Source organism: Pseudorasbora parva, chromosome 9 (assembly GCF_024679245.1).
Source record: "Pseudorasbora parva isolate DD20220531a chromosome 9, ASM2467924v1, whole genome shotgun sequence".
NCBI classification, from domain to species: Eukaryota; Metazoa; Chordata; class Actinopteri; order Cypriniformes; family Gobionidae; genus Pseudorasbora; species Pseudorasbora parva.
The window spans coordinates 22,018,989-22,045,681 of NC_090180.1; the positions used below are offsets into that span (position 1 = coordinate 22,018,989).

Here is a 26,693-nt window from a genome sequence, read left to right on the forward strand (position 1 = left end):
CGAATTGTATCAAAGCGCAACTGTATTTTATCGAGAAACTTTTATTTGCTCTCAACTGACTGTTTTGCATGATAAACTTCACAGGCATGACATGAAAAGCTATCCAAGAAAAAAAGTTGCTTCACTCATACAGAATATTATAAAAAAACTTAAACTTAACTTCTTCTATATGCCATACCTGTCAAAACAAAACACAAGAATCCACATTTATATGCCATTGCCATAGGATGACAATAATCCTGTGTCAATTAAAATTAAAATGAACATAACTTAGGAAAATGAATACATATATGATGAATATATTACATTTTAGCCACTGACAAAATTGCATTTCAGAAATAATGACTGTATAAATCAGAAATAGTCCGATTTTTGTGCTTCTGTGTTTAGTGGTAGTGACCGTCCACACATCAGACTCTTTCCTGCATCATTTTTCATCAGACAGTGGTAAAATAACAAAATAGGCACGCTGGTCAATCAACATGTATTTTTCCTCTCAGAAAAGGCTGTTGTGGATCATTTTCAACTAAATTATTGCATGTAGTACATAGTCAAGTGTTCAGGTAGTCTTTTAACAATAATGGCCTAGTACAGACTGCTGTCCAGTCTGTTAGCCACTAATGTCGGGGTTGTACGGGCACTTTGACAGTCTTAATCTCTGCTATATGGGAAGACTTCTGGATGATACAGCTGGTGGTGCCCGGCGCTGCGCTCTCCTTCCCTTGGGCCAGGTTGGTCAGGGCCATGGCGGCATGGAGCTCTTTCCAGTAAGTCTCATTATTTCCTCCTCCGCCACCTTTACGAGCACCGCTGTTGCCAAATTGAGAGGAAACAGTTAATAAGGAGTTAAGCAGTACCTAAAAAACGTATAATTCATTAGGCAACAGCATTCTTACCTATCACTCTGGCGCGTGCCACAGTCCAGCGTCACTGAAAATACAGTTTGGTGACATGAGTTATAAACTGGACTTACATAAAAGCCACAAAAGCTACTTGGCTAAAAGTTGGCACATCATTGATGCATCTCGTGAAACGTCCCTGAGCTACTCTCTCCCCATATAGATGGAATCAATGCGTAAACGTGTGTTCACGCGTGCTTGTACATGGGTGAATAAGAGGGTGTTTGCCGAGCTCAGGGAGATTTAAGTGGAGGCTGTGCCTACAGCCACATTCATGCACTCCAGCCAAAACAAATGCAATTATGCTTCCCCTGCGCTCTCGAGATGGAAAAAGGATATCTGCTCTGTGTCAGAAACAGACACGTTGTTCCACCACTCTCCAACTGATTTGCATTTTGAAAATTATTACACCTTTTCCTTTAGCTAATGACTATTTAAATGGTTGTGAAGTTGCATTAAAATGCACTTATTATGCTTTTTATGCAGTGTGTAATATAGCTGTTTGTGAATGTAAAAGGTCTGCAAAATGTTTAAATCAAAGTGCACGACAAATAAAGTTTTCTCCTGAAAGAAAGACTCGATTTTTAACTGCTTGAAATGAGTAATCTATTATCCCGTCCTGTTACATTACACCTATGTAACAATGTGACACATTTGGGTTGCACTTCATTTTGTGTAATTTGTGTAATTATACATTTAGGTACTTAGAAAATGAACTTCGCAGTACATTTGCATAATGCCAGCCTATGTCTATTTTGACCCCCCTCCTCCCCCCAAACACTGAAGTTGTAGAGATGCTGTTTTTAGTATTTACATTTATGCATTTATCAGACACTTTTATCCAAAGCGACTTACAACACAGGAGTACAGGAAGCGATCTGTCAAGAAGAGGCAAAGAACGCAAAAAGTGCCCTAAATACCAAGATTTGTATACTACTCAGAGTAGCAAAAAACAGAAAAAGGGATGAAGAAAAGAAAAGTAGTGGAGGAAAAGTTTAGAGGTTTATTTATGATAAGATTAGGTGCTCATGGAAGAGATGAGTTTTTACCTGTATTTTGAATGAAACGAGTGATTCTGTCGTGCGTATCGAGGAAGGAAGATCATTCCACCAACCAGGAACAGTGAATGAAAAAGTTCTGGAGAGGGATTTCATGCCTCTCTGTGATGGTACCACAAGCCTTTGCTCGTTAGCTGAGTGAAGCCTTCTGATGGGGGTGTAGACTCGTAGGAGTGAGTCGAAGTATGCGGGTGCTGAGCTTGTGGAAGATCCATAACCAAGTGTCAGAGCTTTGAATTTGATCCAATTTAGTGTTGCCAATCCATTTTGCAGGCACTTTAAAAGAATGAGGACTCGCACTCTAATTGAAACATTAAATTTGATGGCATTATTACTGTTTGTATCACTGCTGTGCATCAAGGGCTGAGAAAGAGCTGAAATTCAGATATGATAATAGGCGTTTGGTTTCTGGCACCCTGTAGACCAATCACAACAGACTAGGCCATATAACCAATCAGAGCAGAGTAGACCAAAGCCCAACATACTGTGCCTTCTGACGAATCAAAGCAGAGTAGATCAAACGCAACATACTGTACCGTCTGACCATTAAAAGGAGAGTACACCAATCACAACCATGCGGCAACCTCCTCCAGTTTCTGTTGAAGCCAATACAGAAGTGATTTAAACTTCAATTCATCGACTGGCCACTAGGGACAGGCTCCAGAAAGGAAATTAAACTTATTGAGCCCCATGTTAAAATGCCCAACTTTTTATCAGAAAAAAAAACATGTTTACAGCCTGGTACAAATTGTGGTTTTGGTTTATACAGCTTATTTTGCTCTTCATGACAACTGTGAGGGGGTAAATTTTGTACAACTCATTCATTTACATTATATAAAGCCTTAAAGTTCTGCACAATTAAGGGCGTGGCCACTTTGAGTGACAGGTGGATAGCCATTTATCCACTGTCTGTTAGTCATCGTGTCACCTCAGCACCTTACACTTCAAAACTGCTCTTCAGAATCCTATGGGTGACATCACGTCCATATTTTTTTACAGTCTATGATCACAACAGACTGTGCCATCTGACAATCAGAGCAGAGTAGACCAATCACAACAGGCTGTGCCGTCTCGTCTGACCAATCAGACCAGAGTTGGCTCGTGGAAAGGAGGGATTTAGAGGGACTGAATCTTCGAAACAAACATTTTCAGACTCTTAGAGAAATAGGAGAAATCCAAAACAAAATTAGGAACCTTTAAAACAGCACAATAGGTTCTCTTTAGAGGAACAGCTTACCCAACATGAAAACGAAGATTTCACTATAGCTACGATTCCATCCAAAATTGCGCAAAATTTGAATAACATTTGCTAATAAAGCAGCATTTCCATCTACTTAATCGAAGCGAACAAAATCGTCACTTCCTCCTAAAGTCCTCCTATATACTTCCTGACAAACTGGTGTGTAATATCACTAAGAGAAACGGAAGTTGTGGCAATAGAAGAAGCCACTTTATATAGATTTTTTTTTGGTATAGCCTATAATAGGAAATACAATATAATAGAAAACGCAATAAACAGTTTCATGTTATCTTTCTTTTGGAGATGGATTCTTGCTGTTCGGGAACACATTTGTGAAAGAGGTTCTGGGAGGTAATTATACCAAATCACTTTGATGACCACCAAAACATTTTTGATGTGCATCGAGGAATTTATACAGTAAATGTGTTTCCAACGTAGATTATGCGCTTATTTTTTATTGGAAAAACTTGATTAAGCAAACACATTTTTAATGTGGATTTTTATAATGTATGCAAATCTTGCCATTTCCATCAAGCGTTTTATTATGCAATATCCCAAAATGTGCATAAAAATAGGTGGAAGGAAACATAGCTACTCTCCTTCACAAACAATTAATAGGCACAGAACAAACAGCTATGGTTCAGAATTAGCTATATCAGGGAATATCAGCCTGAGTCAAACATAATATCCCAATCTTGTTGTTATGTTCAGCCATTTATGAGTCTTATATACTTGGAAAGTTGTGCAAACGTGATGATTATATACCTAAAGGCAGAGGAGTGGAATTTTGGAAGAATATGTTGGATTGCTAGTCCTTTCCTAACTAGATAAAAACTTTAAAAAATAAAATGGTATTTGTAAGGATTTGCAAGTTTTGCTCTTATGTTTTTCTAATCGTGTACGGCTTTCTTTCTTCAGGGAAACACAAAAGACATTGTTTTACGCAATTTTCAAGCTTCAGAACGAATGCAAAAACACCATAAAAGGTCATACAATCTTCATACAACTTAGCTCAATATTTCGTCTTCTGAAGCCTTATGGTGTTCAATCTGTAAATAACTGATTAATTGCAATCATCTGACGTTATGACCCATCAATCAGAAAGCACTATTTCTCTCATGTACTCAGGGTGGCAAACATGGCAAAGTACATTTTGATCTGTTCTTCAGATAAAGCTTCAAAAGACTTGGAATATAGGGCATGAATGGTAAAGATCACGCTTTAATTGTTCTTTTGGGTCCTTTTTGAAGCTTGAAAAAACTCCATTCCCCTTCTTTGCAACTGCATGAAACAGAACGACCAGTACATTCTTTAAAATGTCTTGGTGGAAAGAAATATGGGTTTGAAACAACATGACGGTGATTAAATGATGACAGAATTTTCCTTTTTTGAGTTTAACTTTCAACTAAACTGAAAAATATTTACAACAAACTTCAGCTTCTGTGAAATTTTCTTTGCTGTTAAACTACATCACTATTCCCAAGCGAAATAATTTAAGATATTTCATATTGCCGTCAATGCAAAATGAATGACAGGAAAGATCATATTTGGTTTACGAGGGAGGACACCTCAAACTAATTGAGATCCATCCATTAAACACTCATGGACATCATATACTTATTTTCACAGTCATCCTTTGGAATCAGTTAAAATTAATAACGTTCCTTTGTTCTACATAAATCGGGATGTAATAGTGAAGCTGTCTCTCTTTTCTGCTGAAAGCATCGAGGTCAGTAAAGAAAAATCTTTCTTATGGGAGCTATGAGAGGAAAAATTGGATGACAGGCACAAGCATACAAAACGCTATTTTCAATTTTCTTTGCCTAAAACATCTCCAACTCGGATTTCTCAAACAGTATTGGTGCCAAGAACTACTCTAAACCATTAATAAATCATTTGGCTCTGGTTCCTGTGTGCTACTGAATGTCTGTCATCTTTTTAACTTCACTTCAATTGTCCACAGATGCTTTGGATTGACTTAACCTAAGGAAAAACACCAATTCCTTTGGTTAAAGACCGGAGGGCTCTATTTACCAAAATTAAATTAGCTATAAACTGTGATCACACAATATAAAACAAATACAGAAAAAGGTTGATAAAACCATGTTGTTTTCTTAACAAATCGGTCTCTTAATTAAATTTTAAGTGGAAAAAAATCTGTCCTTGAATTCCAAAATATTTAAGATATGTGGCAAGGCAATCTATCCAGCTAGCATGTGCCACGAGGTGGTTTTATTCTGGAAAATTCAACAAACTCACATTTAAGGTCGACATGAATAACTGTTCGCGACCCATTTTACTTCTGCAATGTTACATATTCGAAGAGGTAAAAAGATGAATCTGGAATTGATTGGATTGAATTCAAAAGTCTGAATGAATGTGCAAACAGTGCCTGGGTAGATTGTTTGGACTTGGTTGATATTATCCAATAGCCAAAGTGATCTAAGTGATGTCTGCTGTTGTTTCAGAAGACAAGCAACATACATTAAAGAGATAGCCCACCAAAAAATGTGAAAATTTGGTCATCAATTAAACTTAAGTTGTTCCAAACCTGTATGAGTTTCGTTCTTCTGTTAACCAGACAATAGACGGTAGACATTGCCTTCCATAGTTGGGGAAAAAAATACTGGGCGTGTCTCATTTCAGAAGGCTGCGTCCTCCGGAGGTCGCATTTGAAGGCTGCATACGTCATAAGGCTGTCTCATTTCAAAAAAGTGAGTAGGACACTCCAAATGCAACCTCCGAATGCGTCCTTCTTTCACAGGAATTCGGAGTGTGCATGAGGTGTATCCTTCGCGGCTGGAAATAACCCACAATTCTTTGCGTCGCCGTTAAAAACCGTCATTTAAAAAAAAAAATATGATATGAAAAAACGGGACCACCACCATATACATGCAAGCGTAGGTATGGTGTTTAAATGTAAGTAGTTTAAGCTTGTTTTAGTTTTTTAAGCTCTATTACCTCAAACAGATAGTTGTGGTAAACAGGATTACAACTGTTTAGTGCTTTTTTAAACGTTTAGAACAGTACATTGCTGTCAAGACAAGAAACATTTCAAAGTCATTTTCAAGTTATGAATAATTTTCATTCATATAACTGGCGTGAGAGCGCAACGAGGCTGAAAGTGTTGTTGGCATAGCAACGTGATACTTCCTGCCTGTGTGTCCTACAAAGGACGTCTCGTTTAATTCCGATTGAGGACACTCCGTATCTTGCATCCTACACAGGACGTGTCCTCCAGAGGACGCAGCCTTCAAAATTTAATGAAATGAGACACAGCTACTGTAAACTGTCTGTGCCATTCACACATTCTTCAAAATATCTTCTTTTGTGTTCAACAGAAGACAGAAATTCATACATGTTTGGAACAACATGAGGGTGAGTAAATGATGACAGAATTTTTGGGTGAATTATCCCTTTAAGAAAGTAAAAATAAAAATAACTCCAACTAATTTTTCCAAGACAAAAACAAGCAAAAACTGAACTGCTGCTTTCTTGGAATGTAGGAAACATTCTTGAAGCCTCTCGTTTTACAGTGGCTTTGAGTGAGCAGTTTTGTTGTTACTTTATACATTTATTATGGCAAGTTAGGAGCACACTTAGTTGAAATGTCAAAGTAACTGCCAAGAAATTACTAAACTGTAATTATTTTTTGTTTTGTTTTTTGTCCTGCCTAGAAAATGTCATTCAGGACTGTCAAACTTGATGTGAAAAAAATACATACACAAATGAGAGTAGTGACCAGGGGCTGTCCGAAGAATCAGAACAATAGTCCATACGAATGCAATGCTCTCAAACCTCATTTGTGCATTACGTGCAAATTTAAATTAGTTTATGATTGGTTAAGAGACACACGAGACTCAGTGATGTTTTGCGTAAATATTGTTGACACATTTTTAACTCGCCGTTTGATAATATATTTCAGGGCGGGGGAAGATTTTCAGTAAAAAATGACAAATTTTCATCTGTTCCTCGAACAAAACTATCATGAAAGAAGGCAGGTCTTAATGCTATTATGATTCTTATTTTTATTTTTTGAGGTTGACAACCCCTGGTTACCATTAATTTCACTGTATGGAAAAGCACAGCTTGAACATTCTCCAGAATCTCTTTTTTATGTTCCATGGAAAGCTATTCAAATTAGATTTTGGAATGAACTACTTCTTTTACAAGGGATTTTGTGGTCTAATCATTAAGCAAATTTGCAATGACAGTCTTTAAAATGTTGCTCTTTGTACTGTCAATATAAATATCCTTAATAATGTTTGGCAAAAATCAGGACAAAGAAACATTAAAGAAAAGGTTTTTTATTTTTGTTCTGAATGGGACTTATTGATCAAAAGAACTAAAACAATGTGACACTTCCAACACTGTACTGTACTGAGCCTAATTTCCTGAACACATGCCTATCTGATCTAAAATGAGAATTTAAAACTACATTTCCATATCAAAAACGTATTTATTGTCATAAAACATGCTGTGCTTTGTGGTAGCCCATAATGTCATAAATAATTCAATGTTGTTATGCATTGCATTGTTAGAATGCTTATGTTCCTCACAAACACCTGCGTGTTTTTATGCACTCATGCAGTACTTCATCATAAATGAAAAAAAGCAGAGCATTCCTTAATTTTCCCAAAACCAGACCATTCCAAAAGGGCACAGAGGCAAAATAAACAGAGAAGCAGAACATTTTGAAATGTTGAGGTGGAATTATGTTAATGATGAATTAGACTCAACTCCTTTGGCAACACTAAAGCATTTGCCTTCATGAGGCATCTGCAGGTGTTCCTATAAGCTTCCTGTAAGTCCAGGAACGTTCCTCTCACCAATCAAACCATACAAAACCACAGCTTTACATTCAATTTAATTATTCATTCTAATTGGATTTAAACAATCTTTCAATGAATTTGTCTTCATTTTAGTTGTTTAGTTGCTTAAATTTGGTCCATCTCAACACATAAAGCTGAGATAGAGTAGCTTGACATTTTAGCAAGTTAGTAAAGAATAGTGTTGATGCTGTACTTTTCCATAAATTGGAATTGAATGGTGACCAGGGGGATATTCCAGAAAGCAGGTTATGTGACATACCCATGATAACCTCGGATAACCTCGGATAACGAGTAACCGGATTATCCGATGCGGATAACCTCAACTTTCGGTTTATAACACAGAGGTAACTTTCAAGGTTTGTAAGAAACCATGGCAACTAACTCTCTGAACATAACCAGTTAGTTTGCTTAAGAGATATTCAGAGCCTGACATGGTCATACTTAATTCTAGTCAGAATATGAGTCTGAAACTGCTCCAATGGGCTGTGATTATGAGGCGTTTCAACCGAACCAGGAAAGACATCAATTGGATAGACTGACAACCAATAAGAGCAATGAAGCGACGCATTGTCAAATGTCAACAGACAGAGCTCAACTACTGTGTTGCCAAGTCCGCGTTTTTTTTCCGCGGTTGTTTTCTATGTCCAAGGGTTGAGCAACTATTATGTAATATATAGACCCATGATTGCGAATTTTAGCAGGCAATCTTGCCAAAATAACACACATTTTACCCCCTAAACACCATTTTTCCCCCGGAGAACCCCTCGAGAAGCTATTGTTTAGGGCTAGTAGTTGACGGATTTTGTTGTAAAAACTTGGCAACCCTGTCTGCACACGCGCTGGAATAAACGATCTTAGCCGGTGTTGTAAAAAAAAAAAATAATAATTTATTGATACATAGAGTACTTACAAAACATGATCATCATCTTTGAGAGAAATTGTGAAGGTGAATGCATATACAAACGAGCTCTCCGTTTAGGATCCGAACAAATATAATCCAAGTCCCTTTGATGACGTGCATGATTACGTTACTGTTATCATCTGTCCGTCATCGTCTAAAGCCCGCCCTGATGATTTCATTGGTCCGAACAGTTTCTGTTCGGGGATAATTACTCCTCAATGGAGTGATGCCAGACCGAATTGCCCGACCTAAAAATGTTGTGGGCGGGGCTAGGTTCGGCTGGCATCCAGGCTAATTGAGATGTATATTAAATAATGAATATAGTTATTAATATAACCAAATTTGTTTCAGTTATATATTTTACAACATTATATATTACTTCTAAAGAATTAGAATAAAAAAATAACATCTCACACATAGATCTGCATTCAATTAATTAGCATCAAACAAACAATATAATCCTGATTCTCAGTGAATAAAGATTACTTATTAAACAAAGGCATATTGCATATTGCATAACCACCAAATAGATGGCAATGTCCACTAATAGGTTAAGTTAAATCGAATGGCGCGCTTCTTCTTAGCATCTGTTTCCACGGTGAATCATCGATTCGTCTCTCTGTTGAGAATGTCTTGTGTTTTAACTGAGAACATACTCTGAGTTGTCGGAACTAACTCCCGGACTCGTTTTTGGAACCAGCATACCTCAAGTAAGCAAGGTTTGGGTTAATCAACCGAGAGTTCACGGTATATATGATGATATGTTAACCTTGCTTTCTGGAATACACACCTGGGCTTCTTAACATCCAAAAAACGAAACAAAACAACAAAAAATGTGCTTTAAAAATCTAAAAAAAATCTAAATTTGTTGCAATATTATCCTGTTTGACACTGTGAAGCTGCTTTGACACAATCATGATTGTAAAAGCGCTATACAAATAAAGTTGATTGATTGATTGATTGATTGATTGATTGATTGATTTAAAAGTTGTCTATATGACTGTAGTTTATTCAGTAACCTGAAGTCCTATACATCTTTACTTCAGTCACAAAACTCTAGATGGCGTCAGCTGATGGGTCCTATACATGCAATCTGGAAGCAATCACCGCATGGCACAAGCTGATTGGCCTCTGCAGATCCTGCAGCAAATGGGATTGCTTGTTCAACATTTAAATAGTCTTGTTCATTGTTTGCTATAGGCTAGTTCCTCTGAAACCCTCCACCTCCCCCAGCTCCACCTGCTTAGATTTGCAATGGGATTTACGTATGCCTATTCACAGTGGCGTAACTTTATTGTAAAAAGTGGGTGGGACATAAAGTGCGTATCATATGCATGCGAAAAACTGCGTACTATATGCACGCCAAAGCTCATTTTGACGTATGAGGGGCGCTCATACGTCAAAATGAGCTTTGGCGTGCATATGGTAGGCAGTTTTTCGCGTGCATATGATATGCACTATATGGCGTATTAAGGGGGGTAGCATTGCTGATACAATGTTATATCAGATGTAAAATATGTACAATAACAATTGCAGAAAAATTTGTATTAAGATGTCCGGAAATCGATTAAATAGTTCATTTATTGATATAGATCTCGTTTAATTATTGCATCTAAACACAATATAGCGTTGTGCCAAGAATTTTCACGTGAATAAAGGCATATAGATTTGTACACTTTGCTCATAATCCCGGTCTAGTCTGTTAAACTTGTTAGAAGTTCTCGTTTCTAATCTGCCCTCGTAGCCTATTTATTCTCTCATCAAAACCGAATATCATCAGTACATCAAGAGCAGGGACAGTTTTTGTTAATTTTGTTTCGTGATCTGACCGGAACAAATAGAAAGTCTCTGCAACGGCAGTATAGCGTTAGATTAAAGCGCTCATCTGTGTGAAGACTGCATGAGCCGCGAGAGAAATCTGCACCACTGATAACAGCGGCAACGAGAGCCTTTCATGCAGCAGCAGCAGATCATACATGCTCACAGCAGCTTGTCTGTTTATCTATTAGAACACTGCTTCTCAAACCTGTTCTGGGCAAATTTTGTTTGTATTTCTCATTGAACACACCCAATTCAAGGCCATGTGTCTAAAATCTCCCTTTATACCTTTGAATAGGGCGCTATTTAAGGGGACAGCCATTTGTAGTGGTGTCTGAAACCATAGTGCACATTATCGAGTGCACTCATTTAATTCCATAATTCACAGCAATAACAAGTGTACAACTGATGTACGCTGAATGGCTAGAAAATACCTATAATACATTGTGAAGGTTGCGCTGAATGAATTCCCATTCTTGCCGGAAGATTGCGCCCACTGCTGAATCATCCATTCTCAGAACTGCTGATACAATGTAGCTTTATTCATATAGGTATAATATATGGGTGATTTCGAAGACACCTCAAGACATGCATTCGCTTCCAATGAGCTGAATCAGGTGTGTTAGATTTGAGATGCTCTATATTAGAATTAGCAAATCCATTCTTGCTCTGCAGCAGCAGCATAGCAGATCTAATCCACCACACGGTACAACATTTTTGTTGGTTTTTGTTCGTTTAACTTAAAAAAGTAAGTAACTTGGTTGCCTTAAAAGTTTGAGTTTATTGAAATAAAATATTTGAGTTGATACAATGAAGGAAATTTGTTTAATAAATAGAAACTCAAAATATTATTGTATCTGAACCACATAAAAAATGATAAATCATGAAAATAACACTATTTGGCATGTTTTACTGCATCATCAGAAATAAAATACACACAATTACCCAATATGCTTACAAAATATTTTAATAATATTTTAATAAAGGTTGTTGAATCTCAAATTGTTTTTCATTTTATTAACTCAAAATTTTAATTTCTTTTAAACTTTTTTTTTCAACATCTTTTCTAAATATTTCTTTACAGTGCAAGACCAAATACATTAATATTGCCATATTCAATAAGATGCTAAAACTATTCAGTGTCATGATTGAAATAAACAGAGCTTGTTTAGTTGTGATTAGTTGTGACAACTAATTCTATGGCGCTCTTTGCTTTAAAGGCCGACAGAAGTATGTTGAAATGCATAGCATTATTCAATGTGTTGACATAATATCTACTAAAACAGGAAGACAGGGTGGGACATATCGAACATTTAAAAATAGCAATTAGTGTCTCATTTATATCACAGCTCGGTCAGAGCCATTGAGCTCAGTAAAGCTGCAGTTTCTTCATAATCTCCTCCATACTGTTTTAAAATAATGGATTCTGTGGAGAATTGAAATATAGTCCAATACATTTTCTTGTATGTGGTGACTCAAGCATATGATCCGCTCTGTGCTATCTTGTCTCTGTGTGCACTGCGGAGGTTCGCATGACACTAACGTGAAACCAGACTTAATTTGAAAAAAGAATATGTACAAAGTCTGAATCATTTCCTTTCCCCTATTGTATATGTGCCATTTACCACCCTCCAGGTCAATTGGGCACCTTTGTTGAGGAACTGGATGTGCTGCTATCCTCATTCCCAGAGGATGGGAGCTCACTTGTAATCCTTGGAGATTTGTCCACCTGGACAAACCGTATGCTACGTTTTTTTTTCTCCCTTCGATCCTCATTCGATCTCAAACTCCTTATCACCTCAACACCCACAAATCTGGCAACCAACTTGACCTCGTCTACATACGCAACTGCTCTACAGAAAACATTTTGGTCAAACACTTACACATCTCTGATCATTGCTTCATCATATTTAATCCATATCTTACTACTCATACACCTCCACTTCCTCTACCAGCTAGTTTCAGAAGAAACCCGCGTTCTCTTTCTCCCTTTCATCTCTCCTCCGTTGTGTCATCCTCTCTTCCTTCACCCACACAATTCTCCTCTATGGATGTCAACACTGCAACTGACACTTTATGTTCTACTTTGACTTCTTGTCTAGATAGTATCTACCCTCTATTTTCTAGGCCAGCACGTTCTACTCCCTCTGACCCTTGGTTAACTGATGTTCTTCAGAAACACCAGACCAAACTTAGAGCAGCAGAGAGAAAATGGCGCAAATCAAACGACTCATCTGCCCTCTAGATCCCATCCCCTCACACCTTCTACAAGCCATCTCCCCTTCACTCCTACCAGCACTCACACACATCATCAACACATCTCTGCACCAGCATCTTCCCTACCACATTAAAGCAGGCTCGGGTAACCCCACTGCTTAAAAAAAACACATTAGACACATCACTTGTAGAGAACTACAGACCTGTTTCTCTCCTACTATAAATAGCGAAAACACTTGAACGAGTTGTTTTCAACCAGGATTCATCTTTCCTTTCACAGTCTAATCAACTGGACGTAAACCAGTCAGGTTTCAAAAGGGCCACTCAACTGAGACAGCATTATTGTCAGTTACTGAAGCCCTGCCGCTGGCTAAAGCTGCATCCAAATCATCAGTCCTCATCCTCCTTGATCTATCTGCTGCCTTTGACACTGTGAATCATCAGATTCTTCTGTCCACCCTCTCATCACTGGGCATCACAGGGACTCCGCTCCACTGGTTTGAGTCCTATCTCACAGGTAGGTCTTTCAAGGTTGCCTGGAGAAGAGAGGTATCCAAAGCACATCAACTAACCACTGGGGTTCCTCAGGACTCAGTGCTTGGACCTCTCCTCTTCTTCATTTACACTACATCATTGGACCCATTATTCAGGCCTCTCATATCATTGTTATGCTGATGACACACAGCTCTACCTCTCATTTAAACCAGATGATCCCACACACTGTAAAAAAAATTTGGTTGGTTTTTGTTGGTTTAACTTAAAAAAGTAAGTAACCTGGTTGCCTTGAAATTTTGAGTTTATTGAAATTAAAAAATTGTGTTGATCCAATGAAGGAAATTTGTTTAATAAATAGAAACACAAAATATTATTGTATCTGAACCACATAAAAAAAAAGATAAATCATGAAGATAGCACAATTTGGCATGTTTCACTGCGTCATCAGAAATAAAATACACACAATTACCCAATATGCTTACAAAATCTTTTAATAATATTTTAATAAAGGTTGTCGAATCTCAAAAAATGTTCATTGTATTAACTCAAAATTTTAATTTCAATGAACTTAAATTTTTAAGGCAACCAGGTAACTTTTTTTCTAAATCATTTTTTACAGTGCAGTACATGCACAAATCTCAAGCTGCCTGGCGGATATCTCAGCATGGATGAAAAAACTTAACCTGCAGCTCAACTTAGCAAAGACTGAGCTGCTCGTCTTTCCTGCTAATCCGACCCTACAACACTACTTTACCATCCAGCTAGGTTCATCTTTGATTACTCCTTCAGGATCGGTCAGAAATCTTGGGGTAATCTTTGATGACCAGCTGTCATTCAAAGACCACATTTCAAAGACAGCTCAGTGATGCAGGTTTGCGTTGCACAACATCAGGAAAATCAGATCGTTCCTTACGGAGCATGCAACACAGCTTCTTGTCCAAGCCCTGGTAAATTCTACCATTCCATTCTACCATCGACTTGACCATTGCAATGAGCTTCTGGCTGGACTTCCATCATGTGCAATCAAACCGCTGCAAATGATCCAGAATGCTGCGGCACGCCTGGTCTTCAATGAGCCAAAAAGGGCTCATGTCACACCTCTTTTCATCTATCTGCATTGGCTACCACTCGCTGCCAGCATCAAATTCAAAGCTCTGACTCTTGCTTGACTCACTCCTACAAGTCCACTAGAAGCCTTCGCACAGCTAATGAGCAGAGGGCTTGTAGTACCATCACAGAGAGGCATGAATTCCCTCTCCAGAACTTTTTTATTCACTGTTCCTGGTTGGTGGAACGATCTTCCGTCCTCCATACGCACAACAGAATCACTCGCTTCATTCAAAAGACAGGTAAAAACTCATCTTTTCCGTGAGCACTTAATCTTATCATAAAAAAATTCTAACTCTTCCTTCTCTTTTTTCTCTCTTTTCTGGTTTTTGCTACTCTGAGTAATATCCACATCTCTGTATTTAGGGCACTTTTTGCGTTTCTTCGCCTCTTTATGACAGATCGCTTCCTGTACTCCTCAGTTGTAAGTCGCTTTGGATAAAAGCGTCTGCTAAATGCATAAATGTAAATGTAATTCACCATGTAGAAAATAGTAAAGTGACCGATTTTAGCCGCAGCTTCAGCGTCTGTTTGGGGGCGGGAGCATGTCGATTCTAGAGAGCTTTTATTGGACAGAAACTCTGATGAGAAGCTGAAGTGCAGTGATGTCATCAATATTATTGACCCATATTGGAGGAAATGTAACTTTTGAGTGCTTATATCTTCTAAATGCAAATTTTGTAATTGTTTTGGAATACACTAGCTTATAGATAACAGTAAGGCTAACATCATTAATACTTCAAGCCAAAAAAGTTCATTAAAATTTTTGAAAACTTTACAAGTCATACAGGTTTGTACTTTTTTTTTGGAGAACTATCGCTTTAACCATTTACATACTACAAAAAAGTACAAGAGCACAGTTTTAAAAATGTTGGTAAAATGTATAGCTACTTGCATCCAAATGTATTATTATTATTTTTGACAACCTATATCGTTTTTAAATTCTTTATTTAGAGCTTGAAAGTCTGTGGCAGGTCTTACCTGTACGGTAGGTGAAGTTTGCCTCAGCTTCTGATGAGGGTGAGAGCAAATCATCCTCATACTCATTGGAGCTAAATGATCCAGAATGGTTCCTCTTCCGAGAGTCCATAACCTTTTCAGAGGCCATTACATGCCGAAGGGAATCATTTAGATAGCGGTTTAGCAAGCTGTTCTTGTATTTTGGTGGAGACACGTAATCATCACAAACCGAGGGGTCTGTGCTTCGCCCCATTCCTTTTCCTCTGCTGTCCTGAATAACGCTCTTGTGCGTGGGTCTGTTATAGTCTGATTCACTGGCCTGCATCTGTAAAGGATTCTCCCCATCTGTGGAACAATAACATATCAAACTTAAACATTACATAACAAATAGTTTAAATTATAATATTGCTGCGGTGAAGACAAAATGCAGTAACTACACCTTTTGTCAAAACTCAAATATGCTTAAATGGATATAAAATCCATTTAAGAAACCATCGGTAAAGCTTTAGATTACGGCCCGGAAAGTACTGTGTAAGTAAAGTGAATTTACAGCATAACTTTCGGTAATTATTGTGTAACTATACAGTAAGTATGTTAGGTATAAGAGAAAAAAATATAATATTGGGTGAATAAAGGGGTAACTATCAGGAAAATTAACAAATTATTTATGCTGTAAGTATTTTTTAAATTAAGGGGTTAATACATTTTTTAGTTACAGGGTAAGTATGAATCTACAGGCTGTAATTTAAAGTGGTGTTTGTTCCCCTCTTGTTGCTTGTAGTTATGAATCTGAATCTGAATCTGAATCATGAATCTGTGGGCTGTAAATTAAGTTTTTTCGTCATTTCCACTAATGGATCATAAGAGGAATTTTCATTTGGTGAATAAACAATTTAAGTATACAGAATGGCATATTTTGAAATGGGTTATAGTTAAAACTGAACTTCAATCCAAAAATAGAATAGTTTTGATCAACTATGCTGAGGACCTCAGGCAAAAACAAGAACAAGTAGGGTCAAAACAAAGACTTGAACTATCAGGTCAAGTCGCATTCCAGACAAACCTGCACATTATGTAAATGACTATACAGTACTATGTAAAAGTGTTTAAGTCATTTTAAACTAACTGTAATACTGATAAGCACCTTTGGAAAGCTAAAAAAAAATTATATGAAGTACAAACACTACGCTTTACTACGGTTTATGTAGAACTAAGTGTTTTAAATCTGTTTTAAAAAAAAAGTTTTTTAAATAAAGACCTCGTTTACACCTGTATTTAGCATGGTCCACTTGTTATCCGATCGACCAAAACGTATCTTAATACCAGGTGTAAACAGGGCCTTAGTGTTGGCACAGTTACTGCATTTTCTCAGAATTTATCAAAATATGTCTGTAGAATAGGTAAATCTCATACATCTACCCGTACCATCTGATGTTGTGTCATCGCTGCTAATACTGAGTCTCTCAGCGTTGCCTTGTACATATTTGTTGTACAGTTTTATACGTAGAGCCCAGCTCAAGTCAGGCTGTCGAACTGTGTTCTTGAGCCTGCGCCTTGCATTCGCAAACCAATTTGAGACCTGAAAAATAAAAATGCACAATTGTTAAATCAGGAACACCTTTTGGTTTATCTTGCTTGCTTCAGTGAATAGAATAATAGAATAATTTTTGCAAATTTATTAAAAAATAAATAAATCACATAAGTACATAAGTATCCACAGCCTTTGCTCAATACTTTGTTGAAGCACCTTTGGCACCAATTACAGCCTCAAGTCTTTTGAGTATGATGCTACAAGCTTGAAACACCTTTTTTGGTCAGTTTCTCCCATTCTACTTTGCAGGACCCCTTGATCCTGACTAGTTTCGCAATTCCTGCCACTGAAAACCATCCCCACAGCATGATGCTGCCACCACCATGCTTAACTGTAGAGATTATATTGGCCGTGTGACGAGTGGTGCCTGGTCCTCCAGACATGACGCTTACCATTCAGGCCAAAGAGTTCAATGTTTGTTTCATCAGACCAGAGAATTTTATTTATTGTGGTCTGAGAGTCCTTCAGGTGCCTTTTGGCAAATTCCAGGCAGCTTTCGTCTGGCCATTCTACTATACAGGCCTGGTTGGTGGAGGGCTGCAGAGATGGTTGTTCTTCTGGAAGGTTCTCCTCTTTCCACTGAGAAATGCTGGAACTTTGTTGGAGTGACCATCAGGTTTTGGGACCAAGGCCCTTCTCCCCTGATCGCGCAGTTTGGCTGGGCAGCTAGCTCTAGGACGAGTCCGTGTGGTTCCAAACTTCTTCTATTCACAGATGATGGAGGCCACTGTGCTCATTTGGACCTTCAATACTGCATTCATTTTTAAGTACTCAGATCTGTGCCTTGATAGAGTCCTGTCTCGAAGGTCTACAGACAATTCCTTGGACTTCACAGCTGGGTTTGTGCTCTGGCATGCACATTTAACTGTGGGACCTTTTAAAGAAAGGTATGTGTCTTTCAAAATCATGTCCAATCAACCGAATTTACCACAGATGGACTCCAATCAAGTTGTAGAAACATCTCAAGGATGATCAGTGGAAAAGGATGCATGATTTTTTATTTTATTTATAAATTTGCAGAGATTTAAAACAAACTTCTTTCACATTGTCATTATGAGGTATTGTTTGTAGAATTGAGGGGAAAAAATATGAATTTAATACATTTTGGAATAACGCTGTAACATAACAAAATGTGGAAAAAGTGAAGCGCTGTGAATACTTTCCAGATGCACTGTACTACAAACCCATTAACATATTTAATGCGTCACTTGAGTCTTACTGATATAAATGTTATTATTAAAGTTTATTTGGAATACTTTATTACACAATGCACATTTCTTAATATTAAGCCTAAAATTATTTTTATCATCACTGTTAGTAAGGATAGTATGATCTCTGTATAATATAAATTTTTACATGCTAAATATTTAAAATGTACCTAAAGTATAATTTCACTTTAGTACAATCTAATATACTTAAAGGGTTACTTCAGCGATTAGCATATAGCTTTCTATCAGTAGAAACCCTGGAGTATATTGGAATGATCATGCACCCCCCTCTCATATCCCCCTGAGGGATTTATGCATTTTATTTCTGAAAAAATTACTCCAGTGTTGCAAATATCGTCGATTTGCGTCATCTGTAAAATGTTTGGCCAGACGCTAAAGACTACAGCCAGCAGAGGGAGCTATTTCCACGTTTTCAAATCGCACATGGGGGTTGGGGTCGCACTCACAGCTCAGCTCGGCTCAGGCATTCATGTAAACGGTGCGGTCGGCGGAGCAAAGTGAGTATTTTATCTTCTCAAGTTAATTCATATGAAAGTTAGTCTTCCAAAGGCATGAACTGAAAACGCGCCAGACTGAACACGCGCTGAGAACTACTGCCGCGAGCGTGGACTCGGTTACCTCAGTTCTCATCACGAGAGCTCATTCAGCTCATCACGATGCGTGTAAAACTCCTGCTGCGTGTGCGCTGACATTTCCTTAGCGGCTAAATCACAATATATTGAACAGACACTTTCAGTTTTTAATTGTAGTGTCTGTTCTCTAACTGAACTGATTTTATAAAGATGAACGCGGTGGTGGGAAAGTAAAAGTGATTCAGTAGTTGGTGGCTTTGGGAGTGGCCTAACAGAGCAGCGAAGCATTCTGGGAATTGTAGTCTTTCATCCCCATGAGACAAAAATACATTTTCTGTCTTTTCTCAGTCTAGAAAGCACCAAATTCAAAAATAATTTCACATTTCTACTACATTAATGACCCAGTTTAAATACAGATTCATCTTCCCAGCGCTGAAGTACCCCGTTAAGTATATCTTTAGTTAGCCCTCAGCACGACTTCCAGATTATTAAAGTATATTAAGTACAATATTTAGCAGACTTAACCAAAAGTAGTATTGCAGGGTATTTACATTAAGTACATAAATATGTAAATGTGTGTGTAGTATACTTAGCAAAAAAAAGTGTATTTCAAAAACATTTTAGACTTTATTTATATTTCACTAGGGCATATTGTTTTCACTCAATCTAGTTGTTTTTAATCCATATCATCCACTCTTCTGAGTCGGGCTACAGTTAAACTGTTGCGTTTGTTGTTTGTTTGTTTTCTTATTTATATAATATTAATACTTTTCACATACCGATGTGTAAAATTAAATAATCTATTCCTGCTTTTTTATATCTTTCCGATATGACCCCTTATACCATATAGAAGTGTCACAAAAACAATTGTGACCAGTTACACCACTGTTGCAAATTTACAGTTAAATTTCAGCAGCATAAATATTGTTACAGGCAATATGCATAAAGCAGCAAGGTATTATGTGCATAACTATTATTCAAGCAACCCATCTGGCAATGATGCAGAAATGTATTGCATTTAGTTACTCTGTAAATACACTGTGAGTAGTAATGGTGACATTGTTTTTGTGTTTTTGTTTTCCTATAATAAAAAGTAAACTTAAAAAAATGCAATTGCAAATATCTTGGACTATAAATTAATTATTGTGCTTTTTGTCACACACACCTGCCCTCCCTGAGCTGCTTTACTGTGCCATAAATATATTGGAGCAATAGTTTAAACATTTAAGATAATGAATGAAAACCTATGTGACCCTAAATGATACAAGAGTCAGGTATTTTCAATGCATTTAGACTGACCTGTTCTGCAGTATCAAAACCCCCACTCTTTACAAGAGAATTCTGTTTATGTGTAATATAACTCAATCAAAAGAGATTTCGGTAGACCGCAGAAAGAGACCTGTTGAAGTTCATAAGACTGGAAGGGTTACATAAGAATTTCCAGACTTGGCCCTCCATCCATATATAATCAGATGATGGTTTACAAATGGAAGAAATTCAGCATGATTGTTACTCCTATGAGTGAGCCTCAGAAGACTACTAGTGCACTTGATAATGTGTGTGAATTTACCACCAGAGAAACACTAAAGACGAGAGGAAACCACTAATGTGCCTGTCTCACAACTGTTCAAGAATATTCCATAGCACTACTAGAACAATGGTTCATGAACAGATATAGATAAAGATAAAAAGGCTAGTTTTACAAAGCCATATGTTTGAGCATGCCAACATAAAAACTTCATCCCAGTTGGGAAAAATGATGGTGGGAATATAACGTTGTGGGGGCTGTTTGGTGCCTCTGGGCTTGGACGGTTTACAATCAGAAAGACTAATGAATTCCAAGTTGTACCAAGAAATCCTGCAGCAGAATATCAACACATCTGTCTGTTATCTAAAACTTGAAAGAGGATGGTTCATGCAACACAACACTGACTCAAAACACGGCAGCGAACAACAATAGAGAAAGAATTTAGAACTGATACCAGCCAAGTTAGAGTCATTGAAATTCTGAAGCAAATATCCTTCAAGTAAGAGATTATTAAAATACAAATGCTCTGAAAATAACACATCTGTGCAAGCGCAGAAAAATAATTTGGTTGATATTTGCATTTTGCAAGATATTTAATATGACCAAGAATTGCAGAGGCCCAACCATCTGCACAATTTTTAGAATGACATATTCTCTGTTTAATAAATTAGGTCTAAGCACTGTTTAATAAATTACAGTTATTGTAAATTAATGTTATGGTTATTTTATAAATATTTTTATTAGCATATTTAATTAGTATGATTAGTTTATACTTCTATTAGTATTAAAAAGTGGCAGATGAATGTGCACTTTTGAACTGTTGTAGAGTTTGATTGGCTGTGTGGCCTTTAAAGTCACCATGAAATCAAAATCAACAACATTTTTTTTGGGAACATTACATTAGCTATTTATTCTAAATAATTTATCCACATATAATATAATACATAAGTCATTACTTAATATACAAGTCATTACTTAAAAAAAAAAAAAGATTTGTGTGTCATAAATTTGAATCAAAATCCCCTCCCTTTTGCAGCTTTTCTCTTATCTGATGCGTGAGGGCGGGGCAACCTATCACTCACATGAGATCGACCAATAGAAAACCACAAACATCCAATGATCCAATCAATTCCCCATGGACAAAATCAAGTACTGCCCTACATTTTTTGTAGTTCGAGAAGCTGTTTTTCTCAGATATACGTCACAAAAGGAAGAAAAGACTATTGCAACTTCTGCTTCATGTTGAATACATGAAAGCAAAACATATAGGAAGTGTTTTCTCATCCCTTATCCCACTGTATTTTGCAATTCTAACTATGCATTTTATGCTTATTATATTATACAAGCAGTGGCAAGTCATTTTTTGCATTAGCTTTGTTTTATTTCAGAACTGATCTGCTGCCTATTTTTGGGTTGTAATCTACCAGTGGCTTTAAAGGTAGGGTAGGTGAGAATGATCTAAAAAACTTTTGTCCAAATTTGTTTAAACTTTCTTTATATGTCAAGTGATTGGCTTGGGTGACTCTCTCTCGCTACCATGGCTAACACCCTAGTTGCTACAGGATCTGCCCACATGTGCTATGCAAAATATGGCAGAGAAAGAGCATTAAAAATTCACAGTGCCGGGTTTTGCAGTCAGCGAAAGCAAACAATGCAAAAAAGGAAGACAGTACAAGAAAAGGCAATGCACAAAAAGTTTTTGGATAAACAAAGAAATCAGATGTGAGTAAATATAGGCATGGATTTCCAATGATAGTGAGAACTGAGGGACCTCAAGGGGCTGAAAAACGACTCCTTGATGGCTGTATTTCTGCTGGACAGGTAATCTTTCATTTTGATTATACATTTTTTTGGTTTATGTTTTCATGAAGCATGTATCACTAGCACACGCAGCTGCCTAATATAGCATAACATTATTTAGCATAAAGTTACAATCGATCGATGTTGTGTTGAATTTTGCAAAATTTAACTTTAGATTAAAAAATGCTTGTGTAAAAGCTAGTACACCCCCTCCAAGAACATTTTTTTAGAACTAAGTTTGCTTTAGCTACTACTAGTCAACAATGCTTTCATCATGGAAACTCTTACATGCAAAACACAGATATGTTGTGAATCTTACACAAAATTCATCTTCATCACTGTAAAACTGATGTTAATGGAAAAACACATGTATCGATGCTACTCGTTTTGAGCTTGGCCTTATAAATATAACTAGCTCGTTACCGAATAAAAAAAATATTTTAAACTTTACCAGTATCGGTATTCTAGCTTGACAGTGAGTACTAAAAGACATCTTATTTGTTTATATTCATACTGATAGAGTTAGATTTTTTATTACTAGGATTCTGACATTATGTGACTACATGCACTCCGCTCGTCTCAGATAAATAATGCGTCTTCCAGCTGAGCAGTCAGCGTAGTGCGTTCATGTATTTTGGGGGGGTGGCTTTGGAAAGAGCCCAGAAGGGAGAAGGTGGAGTTAATGGAAATAAGGAGTTGTCTTTAAAACAGTCGTGAGATGTTTACAGACACTCAATTTATATACTTTCTTTTTCAGAGTTCTTACATTTTAATGATGTATTGATATATAAAGAATGTTTAAACAAATTTGGAAAAAGTTTTTTTAACCAATTCTTACCTACCCTACCTTTAAATCAGTACCATTATACATTATTGTGTATGTTGTTTGTTAAAAATGTATTAATAGGAATAATAAGATCAGACCATTTTACACATCTGTAATTCTACATTCTGTAAATTTCTGCTTTATATTATAGTATACAAAGCTTGACATTAACTTTTTTGTTCACCAGCCACTGTGGCTAGTGGTTTTCCAAAGTAACTAGCCACTAAGTATTTTCACTGAGCACAATTTAGACATTGATGCCACTGGGAAAAACTGCCATAAAGATATTTGTAATATTATCTCATAATTTTGCATAATTGCTTCTCCATTAAGACCTGAAGCACGGATCCATTATACTCTCAATTGCTTATGTTCACTTAAAACATAACTGACTGTGTGCATGCGAATACTTGCCAAGACCAGTATTTTGACATTATTTTGTGTGTATGTGACACTTTAAGCTCAATAAGCAGCAAAAAAGAATTACATTTAGTACTGACAGGCAGCTTTATGTGTGGAAATGAGTAAAATTATGCACAATATATGCAATCCCACAGCAAAATTCAAGCCTTGTAACAGCAACAATATTCATCTAGGCCAAATAAAAACAATTATGTGAGGGGATGCGGGTTAATGTGTCAACATGCAGGTGGAGAGATGAGAGAGCGAGACAGAGTAGCTGGTATAGTCTATATCTATTCTGTGAAGAAATTTTTTTATTAAAAGCGTTTCAGATATTTCAGTATCGATATCGAAAAATCTCTATTTTTGACAACACTACACTACATTAGTTTATTATTTCTATATATTATATTAGTATACATCACATATAATCTGCATACGTTAAATGCCACTGCTGAAATCCACCCACATTTGGTGGGTTTGCGGTGTTAATTTGAAACTCTGATAGCATATATGTGCAAAATTCTGCGCAATCCTCTGTGGTCGGATTTAAATAAACCTGGTCAAGTATCAGTCTTATTCAAAGTGCTTGTTTTGACCTCACCTGGACAAGGGTCATGTGGGAGCCAAGAGCCAGCAGTATCTTCTCAGTTTTGGTGGGGTAAGGGTTGTCCCTGTGCTTATAGAGCCACTGCTTCAGTGGTCGAGCCATATCCTGCAGGGCCTGACGTTTATGCCGCACCTTCCCTCCGCTGCTCAAGAAAAACAACACGAAAAGACAGAAGATTACATTTTACATTCCAGATTGGCTGAGCCCAAAAGAACTAATTTAAGGCAAAGTCAATGGAGGACAATTAATAATATATTACACATTATTGTAATTTCTTAGAAACAATATTGTCATCTGTAACCATCTGTTCTGCTATTTCACAGCAGATTCAGGGTACATCATTAGTCATCTTTACCGCAAGTCTCTTAAAAAGAAGCAAGCTGATTTTTTTAAATTAACAAATAACTTATCGTTTAACAAATAATTTCCCCCTCAATTACTTTGCTGATTTTATAATGATTCTTTGTAAACTTCCATACAAAACTATCGTACAAAAATGACTTTTAATGGGAGATGGCGCACTTGCTTTTTGAGCCTTTAGTTTTGACAAACCGTCAACAAAGCATCCATACCAATCACCACACTATTAACAAATTATTGCGCTGTCAGTGCATGATCTAAACATTTTACATGACTGCCAATAGAGACCAATGATACTGTAAACAAAGTAAAGAGCATTGCAGTTTAAAGTAATGAACCATTTGAAAGAAAATAGTTGATGTCCAATTAAATAATGTAGATATCCAGAACTGGGACAATCAGCAGATGTCACTGTGGAGTGGACCATCCCTAACTTTACAGTAGCATCCCTATCTTTACCTAACATATAGCCTGACTGGTCATAACTAAATAAACCAAAACAAACGTATGTTCTGTTATTTTTCCATATTGTATCCTTGTAAGAAATATAATTTACACTTTATTTTAAGCTGTCATTGTTACAGTGTAATGATACATTTAAGTACTGAGTAATATTAATTAACTACATGCACTTACTATAGGGTTAGGGTAGGATTAGGGTTTGATTGAGGGTTAGTTAGTAATTATGCATAATTTACTGTAATATAACAAGGACACTGTAAAAAGTGCTAACGAAATATCTCACTTCCAGTGAGGATGTAGGCTATATTGTAGGCTACTGCTTTCATATAAAGTGAGGGAAAAAGAAAACATGCTATATTCAAACTACCACCTAGTGGAAATATTAAATAATAGTCACAATTTGCCTTGTTCGCATTATCAGTCAGTTGAACAAAACTGGTTTGTTACATTACACAAACAGAGATAACAATGACGTTTTCCCACAATTTCTTTGAAATATGAAAAGTATAAATAACCACTAACTTTTCACGATATGTTACTTACGCATATAAGGTGGTGGTGGTGGCTTAAAAAGAAACGTCCATTTAAAGTAGCTGCTACATTAACTAATATATTAGTATCACTATTCAGTCTCTTTCATGCATGTTCATTTTATGTAATGGAGCACATACCCATTTCGTCTGTGTTTGAGAGCTTCGGTGCCATCCATCACTTTGTGGCTTGTCAGTAAATCTGAATGTTGTCCATCAATCACCTCTAAATAGCTCCTACTGGTTCTCTCCACATTCTGCTCGCTCTCCTCAAAACGCAGCCGATCAAACTTACTGAAGACCGCCGTGTTCATCGCTGCTCGCGCTGCATTCATGAAGTGCCATGTGCCAAATGACAATGTAGCTCCAAGGACTTTTCAGGAATTTTTCCGTTATAATGCCACTGAAATATATTTATCCTGATTTTTTTTTTTAACAAAACAAAACAAAAACCCAACAACATATATTTAGGATGTAGGATAATAATTATAATTGTGCACATTCAATAAATAAATAAATACATTTAGGCCAAATTACTTTAAGTGCAAAAAAGCCTACTAACTAGACCGCTCACTTAGCCTAAATATTATACGAACACAATAGCAACTGTAACTGCTTAAAAATGTAAAAGCACTTACAAAGTTATCCTGTTAGGCGCTAAACTCAAGCGACACTATAATTTCAGTGTCTTCCATCCCATCTGCTGATATTCAACTGCACTGCGCTCAGCAACTGCGGCTCTCCACTATATCAGCCCAACACTAGAGGGTTTCATCCACACCCCGGAACATGAATATAGCGCGAATATCATCTTTCCCAAAGAGTCCAGGGGATTCGATCGTGTCCGAGCAGCTACTGTGTGTCTGGCTGCAAGCGGGGCTGGATAGATCGGTCCTCTAGCCTTTTTTTTTTTTTTTTTTTTTTTTTACGGATTAGGCCTACATTGTATAGGTGCGTTGGTGAGGCTCTTAGGAAGGTTTGATTTAAAGCGAAAAGGCAAACAGGCGCGTTTTATCTAAATGTTGCATGCTCATGTGGTGAAGTAAAAAGGCTGCTAAAAACAACAACTTCCACAAAAAAAAAAAAAAAAAAAAAAAAAAAAAAAAAAACATTCCCATGAAACCCACTTATATAGCTAGTGTAAAAAATTACATTGAATGGGTGTAACCTATAGCCATTATATATATCACTAAATCAGAGTATTTTTGGCTTGTTTAACAGCTATGACACATAGCAGATATAGCTTTAGTATGGCA

General features: G+C 36.9%; 1 protein-coding gene across 2 annotated transcripts; it reads right to left on the minus strand.

Moving 5' to 3' along the window:
• Window positions 1–86: 86 nt before the first annotated feature.
• Window positions 87–26,185, minus strand: mkxb (mohawk homeobox b). Of its 2 annotated transcripts, none has more exons than XM_067453186.1 (7): window positions 26,076–26,185; window positions 25,579–25,856; window positions 24,080–24,227; window positions 16,953–17,106; window positions 15,549–15,872; window positions 897–930; window positions 87–810 (listed from the first exon to the last, which is right to left on the minus strand). In XM_067453186.1, exons 2-7 carry the CDS (start codon window positions 25,770–25,772, stop codon window positions 618–620), a joined length of 1,047 nt encoding a protein of 348 aa, XP_067309287.1. In that variant the 5' UTR covers window positions 25,773–25,856; window positions 26,076–26,185; the 3' UTR covers window positions 87–617. The 2 variants fall into 2 exon arrangements, with proteins under 2 accessions (XP_067309287.1, XP_067309286.1); XM_067453185.1 differs by having other exon boundaries at window positions 16,941–17,106.
• Between the last annotated feature and the right edge of the window lie 508 nt (window positions 26,186–26,693).

Bases quoted from the DNA above. Each gene is read 5' to 3' on its own strand.
- mkxb (XM_067453185.1), bottom strand. From the start codon at position 25,772: ATGAATGCAGCGCGAGCAGCGATGAACACGGCGGTCTTCAGTAAGTTT. The intron at 17,107-24,079 runs GTGAGGTCAAAA...TTTATTTTTCAG, and splicing joins CCCACATGACCCTTGTCCAG to GTCTCAAATTGGTTTGCGAA. The intron at 15,873-16,940 runs GTATGAGATTTA...ATTGTTCCACAG, and splicing joins ATCAGATGGTACGGGTAGAT to ATGGGGAGAATCCTTTACAG.